General features: G+C 51.2%; 1 protein-coding gene across 1 annotated transcript; it reads left to right on the top strand.

Annotated features, from left to right (window-relative positions):
• The first annotated feature begins 8,854 nt into the window (after positions 1-8,854).
• On the top strand, positions 8,855-12,918 carry LOC128773788 (transcription factor SPT20 homolog). The gene has a single exon (XM_053891371.1). It carries the CDS (start codon positions 8,980-8,982, stop codon positions 12,916-12,918), a length of 3,939 nt encoding a protein of 1,312 aa, XP_053747346.1. The 5' UTR covers positions 8,855-8,979.
• The last annotated feature ends 548 nt before the right edge of the window (positions 12,919-13,466 follow it).

Raw genomic sequence — 13,466 nt, 5'->3', positions numbered from 1 at the left:
GGGCTTATTTTCTCTGTATATTTCCTATGTACCACCGGTATCTGGGCAGGAGGGAGAGGAGGGAAGTCGAACCAGCTCTGCCTAATTAAATAATCTAATTTTGAGTAGAGCACCTCTTTGCAAGTTGCATTGGCTTTGGGAAAGTTTGTCCTCTATAATACAATTTAAATCTACTATTGCTAAGAAGTGTCTTTTGTCCTAGGGACAAATGTTTACCCAGAATTTACCCACTGGGGACTGGAGTCGTAAAGGGGCACAGTTTCACCTCACTCTGATGGAAAGAGAACTCAAAAGGATTTGACATATCACACCAGGGCCCCTGGGCTGGTCTGCTGGGCTGTGGGAATGTACTGCTAGAGAATTATAGAGCCTTTGACTATACCTGAAAATGGGTGGAGAGGTACGTTAGGTCTGTTCCCTGGTAGAAGGCCCTGAATTGAGGATTCATCTGCAAGTGGTTTTTTGAACTAAGCGCTTCCAGTGATACCGTAAAGGGGTTACAGATGCAGGACAGGGAAGAGGAGGAAGCCGAAGACGTGACCTCAGCCAGACCCAGCCTCCGCCTAGCCCTGAGGGGGAACTCTGAAGTGTGAGTTATGCCTCAGAGTTTGTCCCAATTTAAGGCCAGAGAGCTAGGTTTTCACACTCCTGTCCTTGTCTATCCCTGGTTCTTTCTAGCTCTTCAAAGCTGTTCCAACAACCTGAGAGTTGTCTTCCGAAAAGAGTCTCTGGTACAGACCATTAGAAGCAAAAGCACACAGAAGCCAAGGGAAGAGGGTGGAGAAACTGTAGACAGGATCCCAGGGGACTTGGGCAGGGCTCAAAGAGCACCCGCCTCAGAAGGTGATTTGCCCTAGCATAGCACCAACCCTGAGAGCGGACGGTAGAGTTCTCCCACTGTGGAAGGAAAGCTGTATACTGACCATATTTGAAGAAGCGGGTCTCACATTCTCTCTGGAAGGGACAGAAGAGAGTGGGCCCGGGAGTAGGACTGAGAACTGGGATGTGCCCTCAAAAGGACCCCACCCTCCTCCATGAAGTGTTTAATGCCCTTTGGACTAGGAGAGGAGTCATATTTAGCATCTAGTTAAAAAGTATTTTCTACCTCATAATGCCATTAGGTTAGCCCCAGCTGGTCAGTAAAGTCTTAAAACACATTCTCACCTGCCGTTGTGGGTGAATCGAGGGCAGGTCTCTACAGGAAGTGTGGCCCACCCTGTATCACCTTTCCCTGCTCCATGACAGCATTGTCACAGGGAGGAAGACATGGCCGCAGGGGGTGGCCTAGAGCAGGAACTCACAAAGCAGAAAAGGAGGTGCCAAGTGGATGACTCTGGAGTAGACGGATGACAACTCCCCTTTTCTTTAAAAATAAAAGAAAAAAGGCCCTTTTAAGGAGAGCAGGGAGAAGCTAGTGTTTGGATTACACATAGAGTTTAAGTATCACACCGGATGTGAGAAGTTTTTCTAAGAGATGCCACCTTTATACCTCGGCCTTGCTAGGACCAGATTGGTATCAAAATGGTGGTGGCACAAGGCATTGACTCTCTGAGACAGATGAACAGATAATGAACGATATTTCCAGAAAAATGTAGGCCAGGAATCATATCTAGCTTTTATAGCTGACAAAACTAAAATTATAGTCGGGGTTATCATCTTTTCTTAGTAATGCATTTTGACTGTAATTTGGTATTAGACAGTGCTATATACTTAGTAACATTAGTCAGCCTTATTAAAATGGATCTGATGACACAATTTTTTTCTTTCAAAAATATTTTAAGTGTTTTACTCTTTCAAAATGTAGGATGACTAAATAAGAGGTACTTAATCTAGAAGAACTTCTTTAGGTAAGGTAAGATAGTGAGTTTGAAAATACATGTAATTTTAATAAAGGAATATATTATATAAACACTAAAATTATATGTATACTGAGGCCTACCATTTTCCTTTATATCTTTATATTTATCATACATATTTATATATCTTATACATAGTAAATGACATTTACATATAAAAATTTAGAATTTGAGCTATAAAATTATATACGTACATATATATAAATATAATTCTACTTTTCTGAGCACAAAGTATACTTCTTATTTTCTGAGCCACATTTGGTAATTCTTGTAAAACCATGCAATCTATGGTCTGGTGTAGGTATTAGAGTGTTGTGGATAATGAAAAAGATTTTGGTTTAGCCCTTGTCCTTACAAATCTTTCTAAGGAGTAGCATGAGTGTGCTTTTTGACCTCAGCAGTTATGGTACAGTAGATATAACTAAGTCTTTGAATGATGACACTGATCTTGCTTTGCTTCTGGATCTTGATCCTAAATGCTGTTTTCATTATAAGTCTCCTGGATATGAATACATTTTGGACCTGTTCATTTTCTTGTAATTTTCCTCTTTCTAGTGTTTTGAGGGTCTGCTATTTGAGGTTCTAATGAACTGTAAGCCTCACCTGAATAAGTGCTTCACCTTGGGAAGAATAAGAGATAGGAAAAAAAGCAGAAGCTGTCATTCCCAAAGTCCTTGCTTCAATATCTGCCATTTTTCATACAAATGTTAGGAAGCCCAAAGGCTTCTAGCAGCACATTTTCATTTCAGAGGAAAGATAAGGCTTGTCTTTTAAAACCAAACGCAACCAATTTTGCTCATGATATTTTCAGAGTGTGCTTCTTCCAGGCCACTGATGATCGGATGGAGGAAGTGGAGGCCACTAGCTTCCCATTTTCCCTTACGGTCTGTGGGGGAATATTCCATTTCCGTAGGCCATTTGGCCTGGTCACTTTCCCAGCACATACACTGCCAATTCCTCTCTGCCCTCAATCCACAGCTGACCCTGAACAACTCCATCTCCCCGCCCTGGGTGTAACCAGAGACACGGATAATCCCACGATGGTAAACAGAGTTTGTGCCAATTAAATTTTTAACGAAAACTGACATTACCAGCTCCTCAGTTCCAGTTAACCTCAGAGAATGAAAATGGCTAACATTTATTGAGCACTCACTGTATAAAGAGTGTTTGCATGCCTTAATCTCTCAAAGTCTATTTTATAGTTGAAGAAATAGAGACTCAGAAAGGGTTTAAAACTCATCAAAGCTCACATAACTGGAGCAAACCCAGGAAAATGGAACAGGCCCGTCTGGTTTCAGAGCCTGAGTTCTTACCACCATATTGTTTTGTTCGGTTTGTTTTGCATTCCCAGAGACCCTAAACCTCTTACTTATTTGTTTCTGAGATCTGAGATTTCGGAAACAAAACGTTTTATGGAATTAAAGAAGGATGCCATTAGATGTTCTGGGAAAGGCTGCACACACCTTTTGTGTGCATCTTTTTTTCCTCACAATTTCAGATACCAGACAAGCAGATTTTGTTAGAGAGGTACGGAGTTCTGCAAACTTAGATTCCATGAGCTGGGGCAGTGCAATACAGGTCTTCACTAATTCTCAGCACCATCCATCACATACAGCAGATATTCATTCTCTAGCACTGCTAGCACATATTACCACAAACATACTGGCTTAAAACAACACAAATTTATAATCTTAGAGTTCTGGAAGTCAGCAGTCAGAAACTGAACTCACTATGCAAAAATTCAGGTGTGGCCAAGGCTGCGTTGCTTTTTTTATTTTTAATTTCTATTTTTAAAAAATTTGTAACATTTATTCATTTTTGAGAGACAGAGCATGAGTGGGGGAGGGGCCGAGAGAAAGGGAGACACAGAATCCCTAGCAGGCTCCAGGCTCTGAGCTGTCAGTACAGAGCCTGACACGGGGCTTGAACTCACAGACCAACCGCAAGATCGTGACTGAGCTGAAGTTGGATGCCTAACCAACTGAGCCACCCCAAGGCTGCATTACTTTTTGGAGACTTTAGGGTGAATCCATTTCCTTGCTTTTTCCAGCTTCTAGAGGTCATCTGTGTTCCTTGGGTCGTGGCCCTTTCCTCGGTATTTGAATAATTTGAATAATTTGAATATCTTCAAGGCCAGCAGCAAGGCATCTTCTGGTGCCTCCCTCGGTCTCTTACTCTCTTGATTCCCTCCTTCCCTTATGAGGACCCTTGTGATTATATTGGACCCCCTCCCCAGAAGAACAAGGGTAATCTCCCCATCTCAAGCTCCATAGCTTAATCGTACCTGCAAAGTCCCCCTCGCCCTGGAAGGTAACACATTTATTGGTTCCAAAGATTAGCATGTGGACGTCTTTGGGGACCATTACTCTGACCACTACAACTACCTAGTTATACACAAGGCATTGTGCTATGCCCTGGGTAAGCTGTAGTGAGCAAAAATAGCAGTCCCTGCTCTTATGGCAGTTTAAAGTTTAAAGAATGTCACCATTCCCCAACTTCCTACAATTCTGGCAAAAATACAACGATTGTGAATTATATATGATACCATACAAGTCACCAGAAGCCACTCAATCTCTTAAAGTTCGCAATCCAAGCCAAATTCAACTCTTATTCTCAACTCCTATGAACAATTATTTATCAAGTCTTTTTCAACTCAAGCATTTCTTTGACATCTTCACTAACACCAACCATCAGCTGCCACTATGGTATTGCAGTCGCTTCCTCACCTGTTTCTGTCACCAATCTCACCCCGTTCTAGCCATTGCCTTCACCACACCTCCAGTTAACAGGCTAAATAGTTACTATTTCTCTTCAAACTGTTCATTAGTTCCCCACTGTCCCCAAGGAATAAAAGGAGGGTGCTGAGGCAATCATAAGAGGGTTGTGAGGAAAAAGTGACAAACCTTTACTGAGCGCTCACTATGTGCCAGGCAATGTTTACATAGACTATGCCACTTAAACTTCAAAGTATCATCATCATCATCATTCTGACTTATAAATGAAAAATAGGGGCACAAAAGAGTTAAGTGACTTGCTTAAGGGCACAGATAATTAGGGGAACTAGGGGGGTTAGGCCCCCAACTTGTAGAAATTCACAAGAGGATTCTAAAATGTATACGGAAAGACAAAATGACTAGGGTAGCCAAAATTACTTTGCAAAGGAACCAAGTGGGAGCTTTCTCACTACTTGAATCAAAACTCATTATAAAGCTACAGTAATTAAGACAGAGTGTATGGCCTCTGGGTCCTGGAGGAATTGACACCAAATATGCATGAGGTAATTTATTTTTTTGCATGATGGAAAAGTTCTATATCTTGATTGCAGTGGCGCTGCACAATTGAAAACATTTTTCAAAACTCCCAGAACTGTACACTGAAAAAGGAAAATTTTACTCTCTGTATATGATACTTAATAAAAAACATTCATGCTTGACCTCAGCATGGAATGAACTGGTTTACTATTGCAATTAGGGTAATTGTCTTGCAATTAATTCAATTCTCTTCTTCCTCTAGCATATCTAACACTTGGTTACTATGATAAGGAAGCTTTCCATAATTAAAAGTTTATGGTGACAGAGATTCTTTTCTTGACCAAACTTTCGTCAGGCCCCTGAACCTTCTCCCAGGCCCATCTGTGCACTTCCCTGTAGAATCCAGTGTTGGCAAAAACCCTGCTAAGTCCGTTTAACCAGAATCCCCCCCCCCCACCTCCATTCCTGATCACATTTCTCATCCTCCACCATCCCCCAGGCGATGCCTGATCACCCTGGCCTGTCTTTGGTACAGAATCCTGTTGGGTCTGTTTAGCCAGCATCCCCCATACCCGCGATGCTTCCTCTTAGTCCTTTTCCACCCACTGACCTGCACCCTGCTCCTTGGCCACAAGTTCCCACGTGCCCATGCTGTATTCGGAGCTGAGCCCCATCTGTCTCCCCCCCGCCCCCACCCCGGGAAATCCCATTGCAGGGGTGCCTAGACCTGTCGTGATGCTTCTGAATAAGGGCTGCCTTTCCATCTTTGTAACAGGCTGTGGGAGGGGCCTTGAGTCACATGATCTCCCAGAGCTACAGCATCCCCAAGGGATTTGCTGTAATGGGACTCGGGGCCTGATCACGGGAAAGACACATCAAGTCTCAGGGCAGGCGATGGAGGGTTAACCAGAGGCGAGGCCAACAAACAACGTGTCCTCACCTTCACGTGCTCCCTGAGGTCCCTGTTCTCTGGCCGGTGCCTCTAACTAGCTGCAGCAGGGGAGAGGTGGCAAAATCTAGAGCTAGCCCTCGATGGGTATGGCACACACCAGTTTGCTAGTTGTAAATTAGCTCAATTACCTTGCAATTAACTGAACTCTCTTCTTCCACGAGCATATCTTAGGCTGGCCATGAGTTTTCTCAGCGTGTGCATCTAGGTCAGGCGGCTGCAGGGGAGGGCAGCCATCGGAGTCCTTATAATCAGCCAGTGTGCTCATTAACGCGCTTGGAAGGCTCCAAGGACAGTGTGCACTCAGAGCAATTGTTTTTTAAACCCCCCATCTTGTGGCAAGACCAGGCAATTAGGGGGCGCAAGTGAAGGGGATGGCTGAACCACAACCGCGCTAAGCGCTGCCAGGCCAACTGACGCACGCTCGGATACACGCGCGGCCGGGCTGAGAACCTCGAGCAGTGCACCTGTGGCCGGGAGGCCTCGGGGTTCACGTGATGACGGGTAAGGAGCGGGCCACAACCTCCGTCTTGGGCCGTGGTGGCTCTAGAGGTGACGCGAGTGTGCGCGTACGCTGCGGCACACACACAACTCACACGAAACTGGCCGCTTCACTCGGATGGAGGACCGTTTCGCTTGTCCGTCCAGCCAGATATACCACGGAGCACGCGTCTCTGCAGCACCGAGAAGGGATGGCCAACTTCTCCCACTGAGCTTCGGTCTTGATTTCGCCTGACTCTTGATTTCGCCTCAGGTCATGATTTCACAAATTTGTGAGATCGAGTCCCGTGTCGTTGGGCTCTGTGCTGTCAGAGCAGAGCCTGCTTGGGATTTTCTCTCTCTCTGTCTCTCTCTCTCTCTGTCTCGCTCTCTCAAAATAAATAAATAAACATTTAAAGAAAGAAAGAAAGGAAGGAAGGAAGGAAGGAAGGAAGGAAGGAAGGAAGGAAGGAAGAAGAAAGAAAGAAAGAAAGAAAGAAAGAAAGAAAGAAAGAAAGAAAGAAAGAAGGAAAACTATGCTTTGGCCGTCCAGTCTGGTACTTAGCCTAATTTCGGGCAGGTGGGGGGTGGGAAAAAGAGACACGGGGAGGATGTGTAAAAGAGTTAAGAGACTAAACTTGATTTCAAGCCCCCTTGAGGCGCTCCCCAAGTATCCGTTTGCCCAAAGATGGTTGATATGCAAGTAGAAAAGTATTCTTGTCTGTCCCTGAACCAGGGTCATCTTTCGGGAGCTCTGAGTGAAAAAGGCTTTAGTCCTCTTTCAATACAATGTATCTACTGTTCATGTAATTGTCATAATTGCCATTGGTTAAAATCCACATTGATTTTATTTTATTTTTTAATTTTTAAAAAATCTTTATTTATTTTTGAGGGAGAGAGACAGACAGAGCACGAGCAAGGGAGGGGCAGAGAGAGAGGGAGACACAGAACCCGAAGCAGGCTCCAGGCTGCGAGCCGTCAGCACAGAGCCCGACGCGGGGCTCGAACCCACGAACAGTGAGATCATGACCTGAGCTGAAGTGGGACGTTTAACTGACCGAGCCACCCAGGCGCCCCAACCCACGTTGATTTCATAGTTGTGTGAAATTCGGGACTTTCGCCGATCTGTCTTGTCTTCTTTTCCTTTGTGAGGCTTTTCCATGAACCCCTATTATCGCCACGTCTCACACAAACGTCAAGAGACTCTTTTCAAAACCTGTCCCAAAAGGCCGGCACACCTCAAGGCAACAACGTTAGTGGAAAACAAGGGCCCATCCGCGATCTACGACCCGCACACCTCACCCCAAAGCCATCCTTAGGACCTTGGCGGTGGTCTCACAGGGAGGGTGATCGCGGAAGTGCGCTGCCATCAGCCGGGACAACAGTCCCCGGCTCCATCACATGCAAAGCACCTTTCCCAACAAATAGTTTAATCCTGAAGTGCAATTCACAGACAATACGACTTGCCTACCGCATCGTGTGTAAAAACGCCCTTCCTGTGACACACGGGGAAGTAACAAGTTAAAGACTTAAGTGTCAGGAAGGCATGCCAGGTGCACGTCTGACGACCGTCAGGCAGGAGATCAGTGGTAGATTCAAGGAAGGAGGACATCTGACGCCTGCACCAGATTAGATTCGGCGAGCCTCCACGTAGGCAGGCAGGAGCTACGGACGCGGACTCGGGGTTGGGGGTGGGGGGTAGGGGGCGGGGTGTGCCACAGCGGCGACGGGCACCGGGAGCAGCCCTGCCGTTCCCGACGGGAGACGCAGAAACCGTGCACAATTCTGGGTGAGGCGCTGGCCAAGAAGAGAAGCGCACAGCTTGCGCCGCCTCCCCGACAGCCGCATTCCTGCGCGAATTGGCGTGGACTCGAACCGTGGCAGAAAGTAGGTTATTTGTCGGGCCGTTGCTTCTGCTTCGGTGGCGTGCTTTCCGCGTTACGGGGAAAGGAAAGGTCCGGCCCTGCGGCAGCAGCGGAAGTGCGGGCTGCGGGGCCTCGTGGCCCGGAGGCGCAGGCAACAATAGGATGAGGCTTGAGGCCTGACGCCTGAGCCTGACGCCTGCGGCCTGCAGGGAGCGCGCATGCGCAGGAGCGGGTTGTCGGCTGCTCCGGGAGGGAGGGGGGAGCTGGGGGGCGGGGGGAGGGCGGGGGGCTCACCTCCACTTCCGGCCCAGCCCGCGGCCGCTCCAGAGCCGCGCGGTGGCGGCTCCGACACGTGTTGTTGGCTTTGGATACCCAGATCGCAGGTATGTCGTGCGGTGCTTTCCCGGCGCGCGTTTCTTGCCGTCCATTTGGAAGTTAGGCTGGTGGCTGCACTGTGGAGTGGCGGCGTCTGCAAGACTCTACCTCTAGCTCGACGTGAAAGACGGGACCTTCACCCGGCTCTTCAAGGCGCTTGCACTTGCGCTTGCCCTTCTCTTTAGGGCCCCTGTTGTGTCACGATGCAGCAGGCTTTAGAACGAGCTCTGGACCGTGCGGAGTATGTCATTGCCAGTGCCCAGCAGAGGCCTCCTAAAAGGAAAGGCTCAGCGAGTGGGGGAGCATCTCTGGATGAAAAACTTTATGACCTATATGTGGAAGAATGCGGGAAAGAGCCTGAGGCTACGGAGGAATTAAGAAGCAACGTGAACTTGTTGGAGAAGCTCCTGAGGAGAGAGTCGTTGCCGTGCTTAGTGGTCAACCTATACCCAGGAAAGGAGGGATATTCGCTGATGCTCGAGGGCGAAAATGGATCCTATTCGGAGACCATTCGACTGCCTTATGAAGAAGGGGAGTTGCTCGAATACTTGGATGCTGAACAATTACCTCCTGCTCTGGTGGATCTCCTGGAAAAATCTCAGGTTAACTTTTTTCACTCTGGGTGTGTCATAGCCCAGGTACGGGACTACAGGCAGTGCAGTCGGGAACCTCCCGGCTACGCGAGCAGGCATGTTCTCCTGCGGCCAACGATGCAGACGTTAGCCTGCGACGTGCAGTCCATGAGCAGCGATGACCAGACCTGGACCCAGGAAGACAGGCTTTTGCTGGAGAGCCAGCTGATCTTAGCTACGGCCGAACCGCTGTGTCTTGATCCTTCTGTATCAGTAGCCTGCACTGCAAACAGGCTGCTCTATAACAAGCAAAAGATGAACACTGGCCCCATGAAAAGGAGCTTCAAGAGGTATTCTGCACCCTCCCTGAACCGGCAGCAGGAGCTGTCTCATCGTCCACCTCCTCCTGAGCTGAGAGTATGGGCCTCTTGCAAGAAAAGCAGAGAAAGGCAAGCAGGTCCGCAGCACGACCTCAAAATTTCTAAAGCGGGGAACTGCGTCGATATGTGGAAACAGAGACCCTGTGACTTGGCCGTACCTTCTGGAGTGGACGTGCAGAAATACGCCAGAGGGAAGAAGTCCGCCAGATACGATGGCTCGCCACCGACGGCCTGGCCAGCCCACAAGGTAGAAGGTGATTCCGTATTGGGCTATGAAGCTGGCGGCGAGTCTCAGACAGCGCAGCTGACTTCCATGCAGCCGCCGGATGACCCACTTTTGTCTGGAAGAAGAAGGCCCTGCAAAGAAGCCAGACGTGAGGGACAGGGGTCTCCTCCGCACTCCTCCACAGACGACCATCCAGACAGTGTCCGGCCTGGCTCAAAGACGGATGCTGGGACGGAAGCCATTCGGTCAGCTGTCTTGGTCCAGCGCAAGGCCAAGTGTCCCGCCGCCGCGTCACACGGCTCCAGTGGCTCAGCCAGCCTCAGCCAGCCGCCTCCCGGGAAAGAAACAGCACAGCCTGAGACGGTGTCGGTTTGGTCTTCAGTCCTGGGGAAGGGAGTCAGCCATCCACCTCTACGCTTCAGACTTTCCTGGAGCTCAGGAGGGACTCGGTCAGGCAACAGTTTCACCCCAGTGGAGGCAAGCAGCTTCTTTAAATCTCCAGCTCCTGCTCCTGCTCCTGCTCCTGCTCCTCCTCCTGCTCCTCAGCCCCCGAGTCTTTCCCAGAATTCGTCTGTGGACGTGAATCGAGTGAGCATGTTTCCCGCAGCCGCCCTGTCCAGCAGCAGCTCGCCACAAGGAACCCTGGCCCCCCCGGTCACGGCCAACTCCCAGCAGTCCTCTGCGGGAGCGACTCGAGGTAGCCCGCTTCCTGCGGCCACACCGTCCACCGCCGGCTCATCACAGACAACCCTGGCCCCCCCGGTCACAGCCAACTCCCAGCAATCCCCTGTGAGAGTGATTCGAGTTAGCCCGCTTCCTGCAGCCACACCGTCCACCGCCGGCTCGTCACAGACAACCCTGGCCCCCCCGGTCACGGCCAGCTCCCAGAAGCCCTCTGCGAAACAGGTGACTCAAGTTAGCATGCTTCCCGCGGCCACCCTCTCCACTGCCGGCTCATCACAGACAACCCTGGCCCCCCCGGTCACGGCCAGCTCCCAGAAGCCCTCTGCGAAACAGGTGACTCAAGTTAGCATGCTTCCCGCGGCCACCCTCTCCACTGCCGGCTCATCACAGACAACCCTGGCCCCCCCGGTCACGGCCAGCTCCCAGAAACCCTCTGCGAAACAGGTGACTCAAGTTAGCATACTTCCTGCGTTCACCCTCTCCACTACCGGCTCATCACTGACAACCCTGGCCCCCCCGGTCACGGCCAGCTCCCAGCCATCCCCTGTCAGAGTGATTCGAGTTAGCATGCTTCCTGCAGCCACACCGTCCACCGCCGGCTCATCACAGACAGCCCTGGCCCCCCCGGTCACAGCCAACTATCAGCAATCCCCTGTGAGAGTGATTCGAGTTAGCCCGCTTCCTGCAGCCACACCGTCCACCGCCGGCTCATCACAGACAACCCTGGCCCCCCCGGTCACGGCCAGCTCCCAGAAGCCCTCTGCGAAACAGGTGACTCAAGTTAGCATGCTTCCCGCGGCCACCCTCTCCACTGCCGGCTCATCACAGACAACCCTGGCCCCCCCGGTCACGGCCAGCTCCCAGAAGCCCTCTGCGAAACAGGTGACTCAAGTTAGCATGCTTCCCGCGGCCACCCTCTCCACTGCCGGCTCATCACAGACAACCCTGGCCCCCCCGGTCACGGCCAGCTCCCAGAAGCCCTCTGCGAAACAGGTGACTCAAGTTAGCATGCTTCCCGCGGCCACCCTCTCCACTGCCGGCTCATCACAGACAACCCTGGCCCCCCCGGTCACGGCCAGCTCCCAGAAACCCTCTGCGAAACAGGTGACTCAAGTTAGCATACTTCCTGCGGCCACCCTCTCCACTACCGGCTCATCACTGACAACCCTGGCCCCCCCGGTCACGGCCAGCTCCCAGCAATCCCCTGTCAGAGTGATTCGAGTTAGCATGCTTCCTGCAGCCACACCGTCCACCGCCGGCTCATCACAGACAGCCCTGGCCCCCCCGGTCACGGCCAGCTCCCAGAAGCCCTCTGCGAAACAGGTGACTCAAGTTAGCATGCTTCCCGCGGCCACTCTCTCCACTACCGGCTCATCACAGACAACCCTGGCCCCCCCGGTCACGGCCAGCTCCCAGAAGCCCTCTGCGAAACAGGTGACTCAAGTTAGCATGCTTCCCGCGGCCACCCTACCCACTACCGGCTCATCACAAAGAAGCCTGGCCACCCAGGTCACGGCCTGCTCCCCTGGCCCCAACATCATCCAGCTGGCGGGCCCGGTCTGTGGAGCCCAGGCTTTGGCGAGGGGTTCCAGCCCCGGGCAGGGCTCTACCGCTGGGGCCACAGATCCTGCGGGAATCCAGTCCGGCAGCCTGCCCTCGGGAGCTCGGCCACCAAATGCAGTGCGCACTGCAGCACAGGCTGCGTCTCCAGTCCGCGTTCAGTTTTTTTTAAAAAATGCTTCAGGCTTCAAGCCGGTGACTCTGCTGGAGCTTCCGCAAGGTTCGCCCCCTTTGAACGCCCAGCAGCAGCCAGAGCAGCGGCTCTATCAGTTGATTCCACAGGAACAACTTCAGCAAGCCTCCGCTTCTGGTCCTTGGCAGCCAGTGCCACGGGGTCCCGGTGCCCGAGGCCCAGCCCCTCCAGACACGGCCTCACCTGCTCAGCAAGCCGTTGTCCTGAACCGCCTGGGACGGGGACAGGGACGGGGACAGGGACAGGGGAGTTTGCTGCAGCCCCAGGCAGCTGTGTTGTCTCTGCTTGGCTGTGCTGCAGAGAACCAGGGAAGAGCCGGGCCGAGCGGCCCTCGGCACACGCTGCAGCTGTCCCCTGCCTCGCAGCCGTGGCCACAGCAGCAGGCGCAACAGCACAGAATCTTGCAGCACCTGGTGGCCGTGACAACAGTAGCCACCCAGACGGCTCAGCCTTCTTGGGACCAGCGGGCCGCAAGCCAGTCCGAAGGTAAAAGGAACAGAGGCCCGCCTTCCCCTCCCAGATCCTGAGTCTCGCTTATTTCCTCTCTTTTTAAAAACACCAGAGGGTCGGCCCAGGTGAACTCCGAGGTTTTCCTTCGTTTGGGGTTTTTTGGTTTTTGCTTTTTTAATGTGTCAGCAGCATCTTACCTTTAGATGTACGAACTCTGTACAGAAGCACAACCTCGTGAGTTTTGCACAGAAACAAGGCAGTGATTTAAGAAACTGGGATCGTTTTGCTGAAAGTGATCGAAGTGCCCGGTTCAGTAGTGCTCAGTACGTTCACACTGCTGTGCAGCACGTCTCTAGAATTGCTTTCATCCTGCAGAAGCAACGCTCTTGTCCCCGTCAAGCACCAGCTCCCCATTTCCCTCTCCCCCAGCCCAGGCATGCACGGTATCATTTTCTGTGTCCGCGAGTGTGACTGCTTTAGAGCCTTCGGATAAAGTGCACTCGTGGAACAGGAGGTGTCCCTCTGTGACTGGCTTACTTCACTTAGCGTAACGTCGTCACCGTCAAGGCTCACCCTTGACGCGTTGTAGCGTGGACGGGAAGGCCATAGGTTTTTATGGGGCGCC

Source organism: Panthera pardus, unplaced genomic scaffold (genome assembly GCF_024362965.1).
Source record: "Panthera pardus isolate Hobbes unplaced genomic scaffold, ASM2436296v1 HiC_scaffold_27, whole genome shotgun sequence".
Classification (NCBI taxonomy): Eukaryota; Metazoa; Chordata; class Mammalia; order Carnivora; family Felidae; genus Panthera; species Panthera pardus.
The sequence above is the reverse complement of the archived record's forward strand: the minus strand, read 5'-3'. Positions and strand labels throughout refer to the sequence as shown.

What these genes read in the sequence shown, in the direction of transcription:
- LOC128773788 (XM_053891371.1), top strand. Translation starts at nt 8,980, where the DNA reads ATGCAGCAGGCTTTAGAACGAGCTCTGGACCGTGCGGAGTATGTCATT.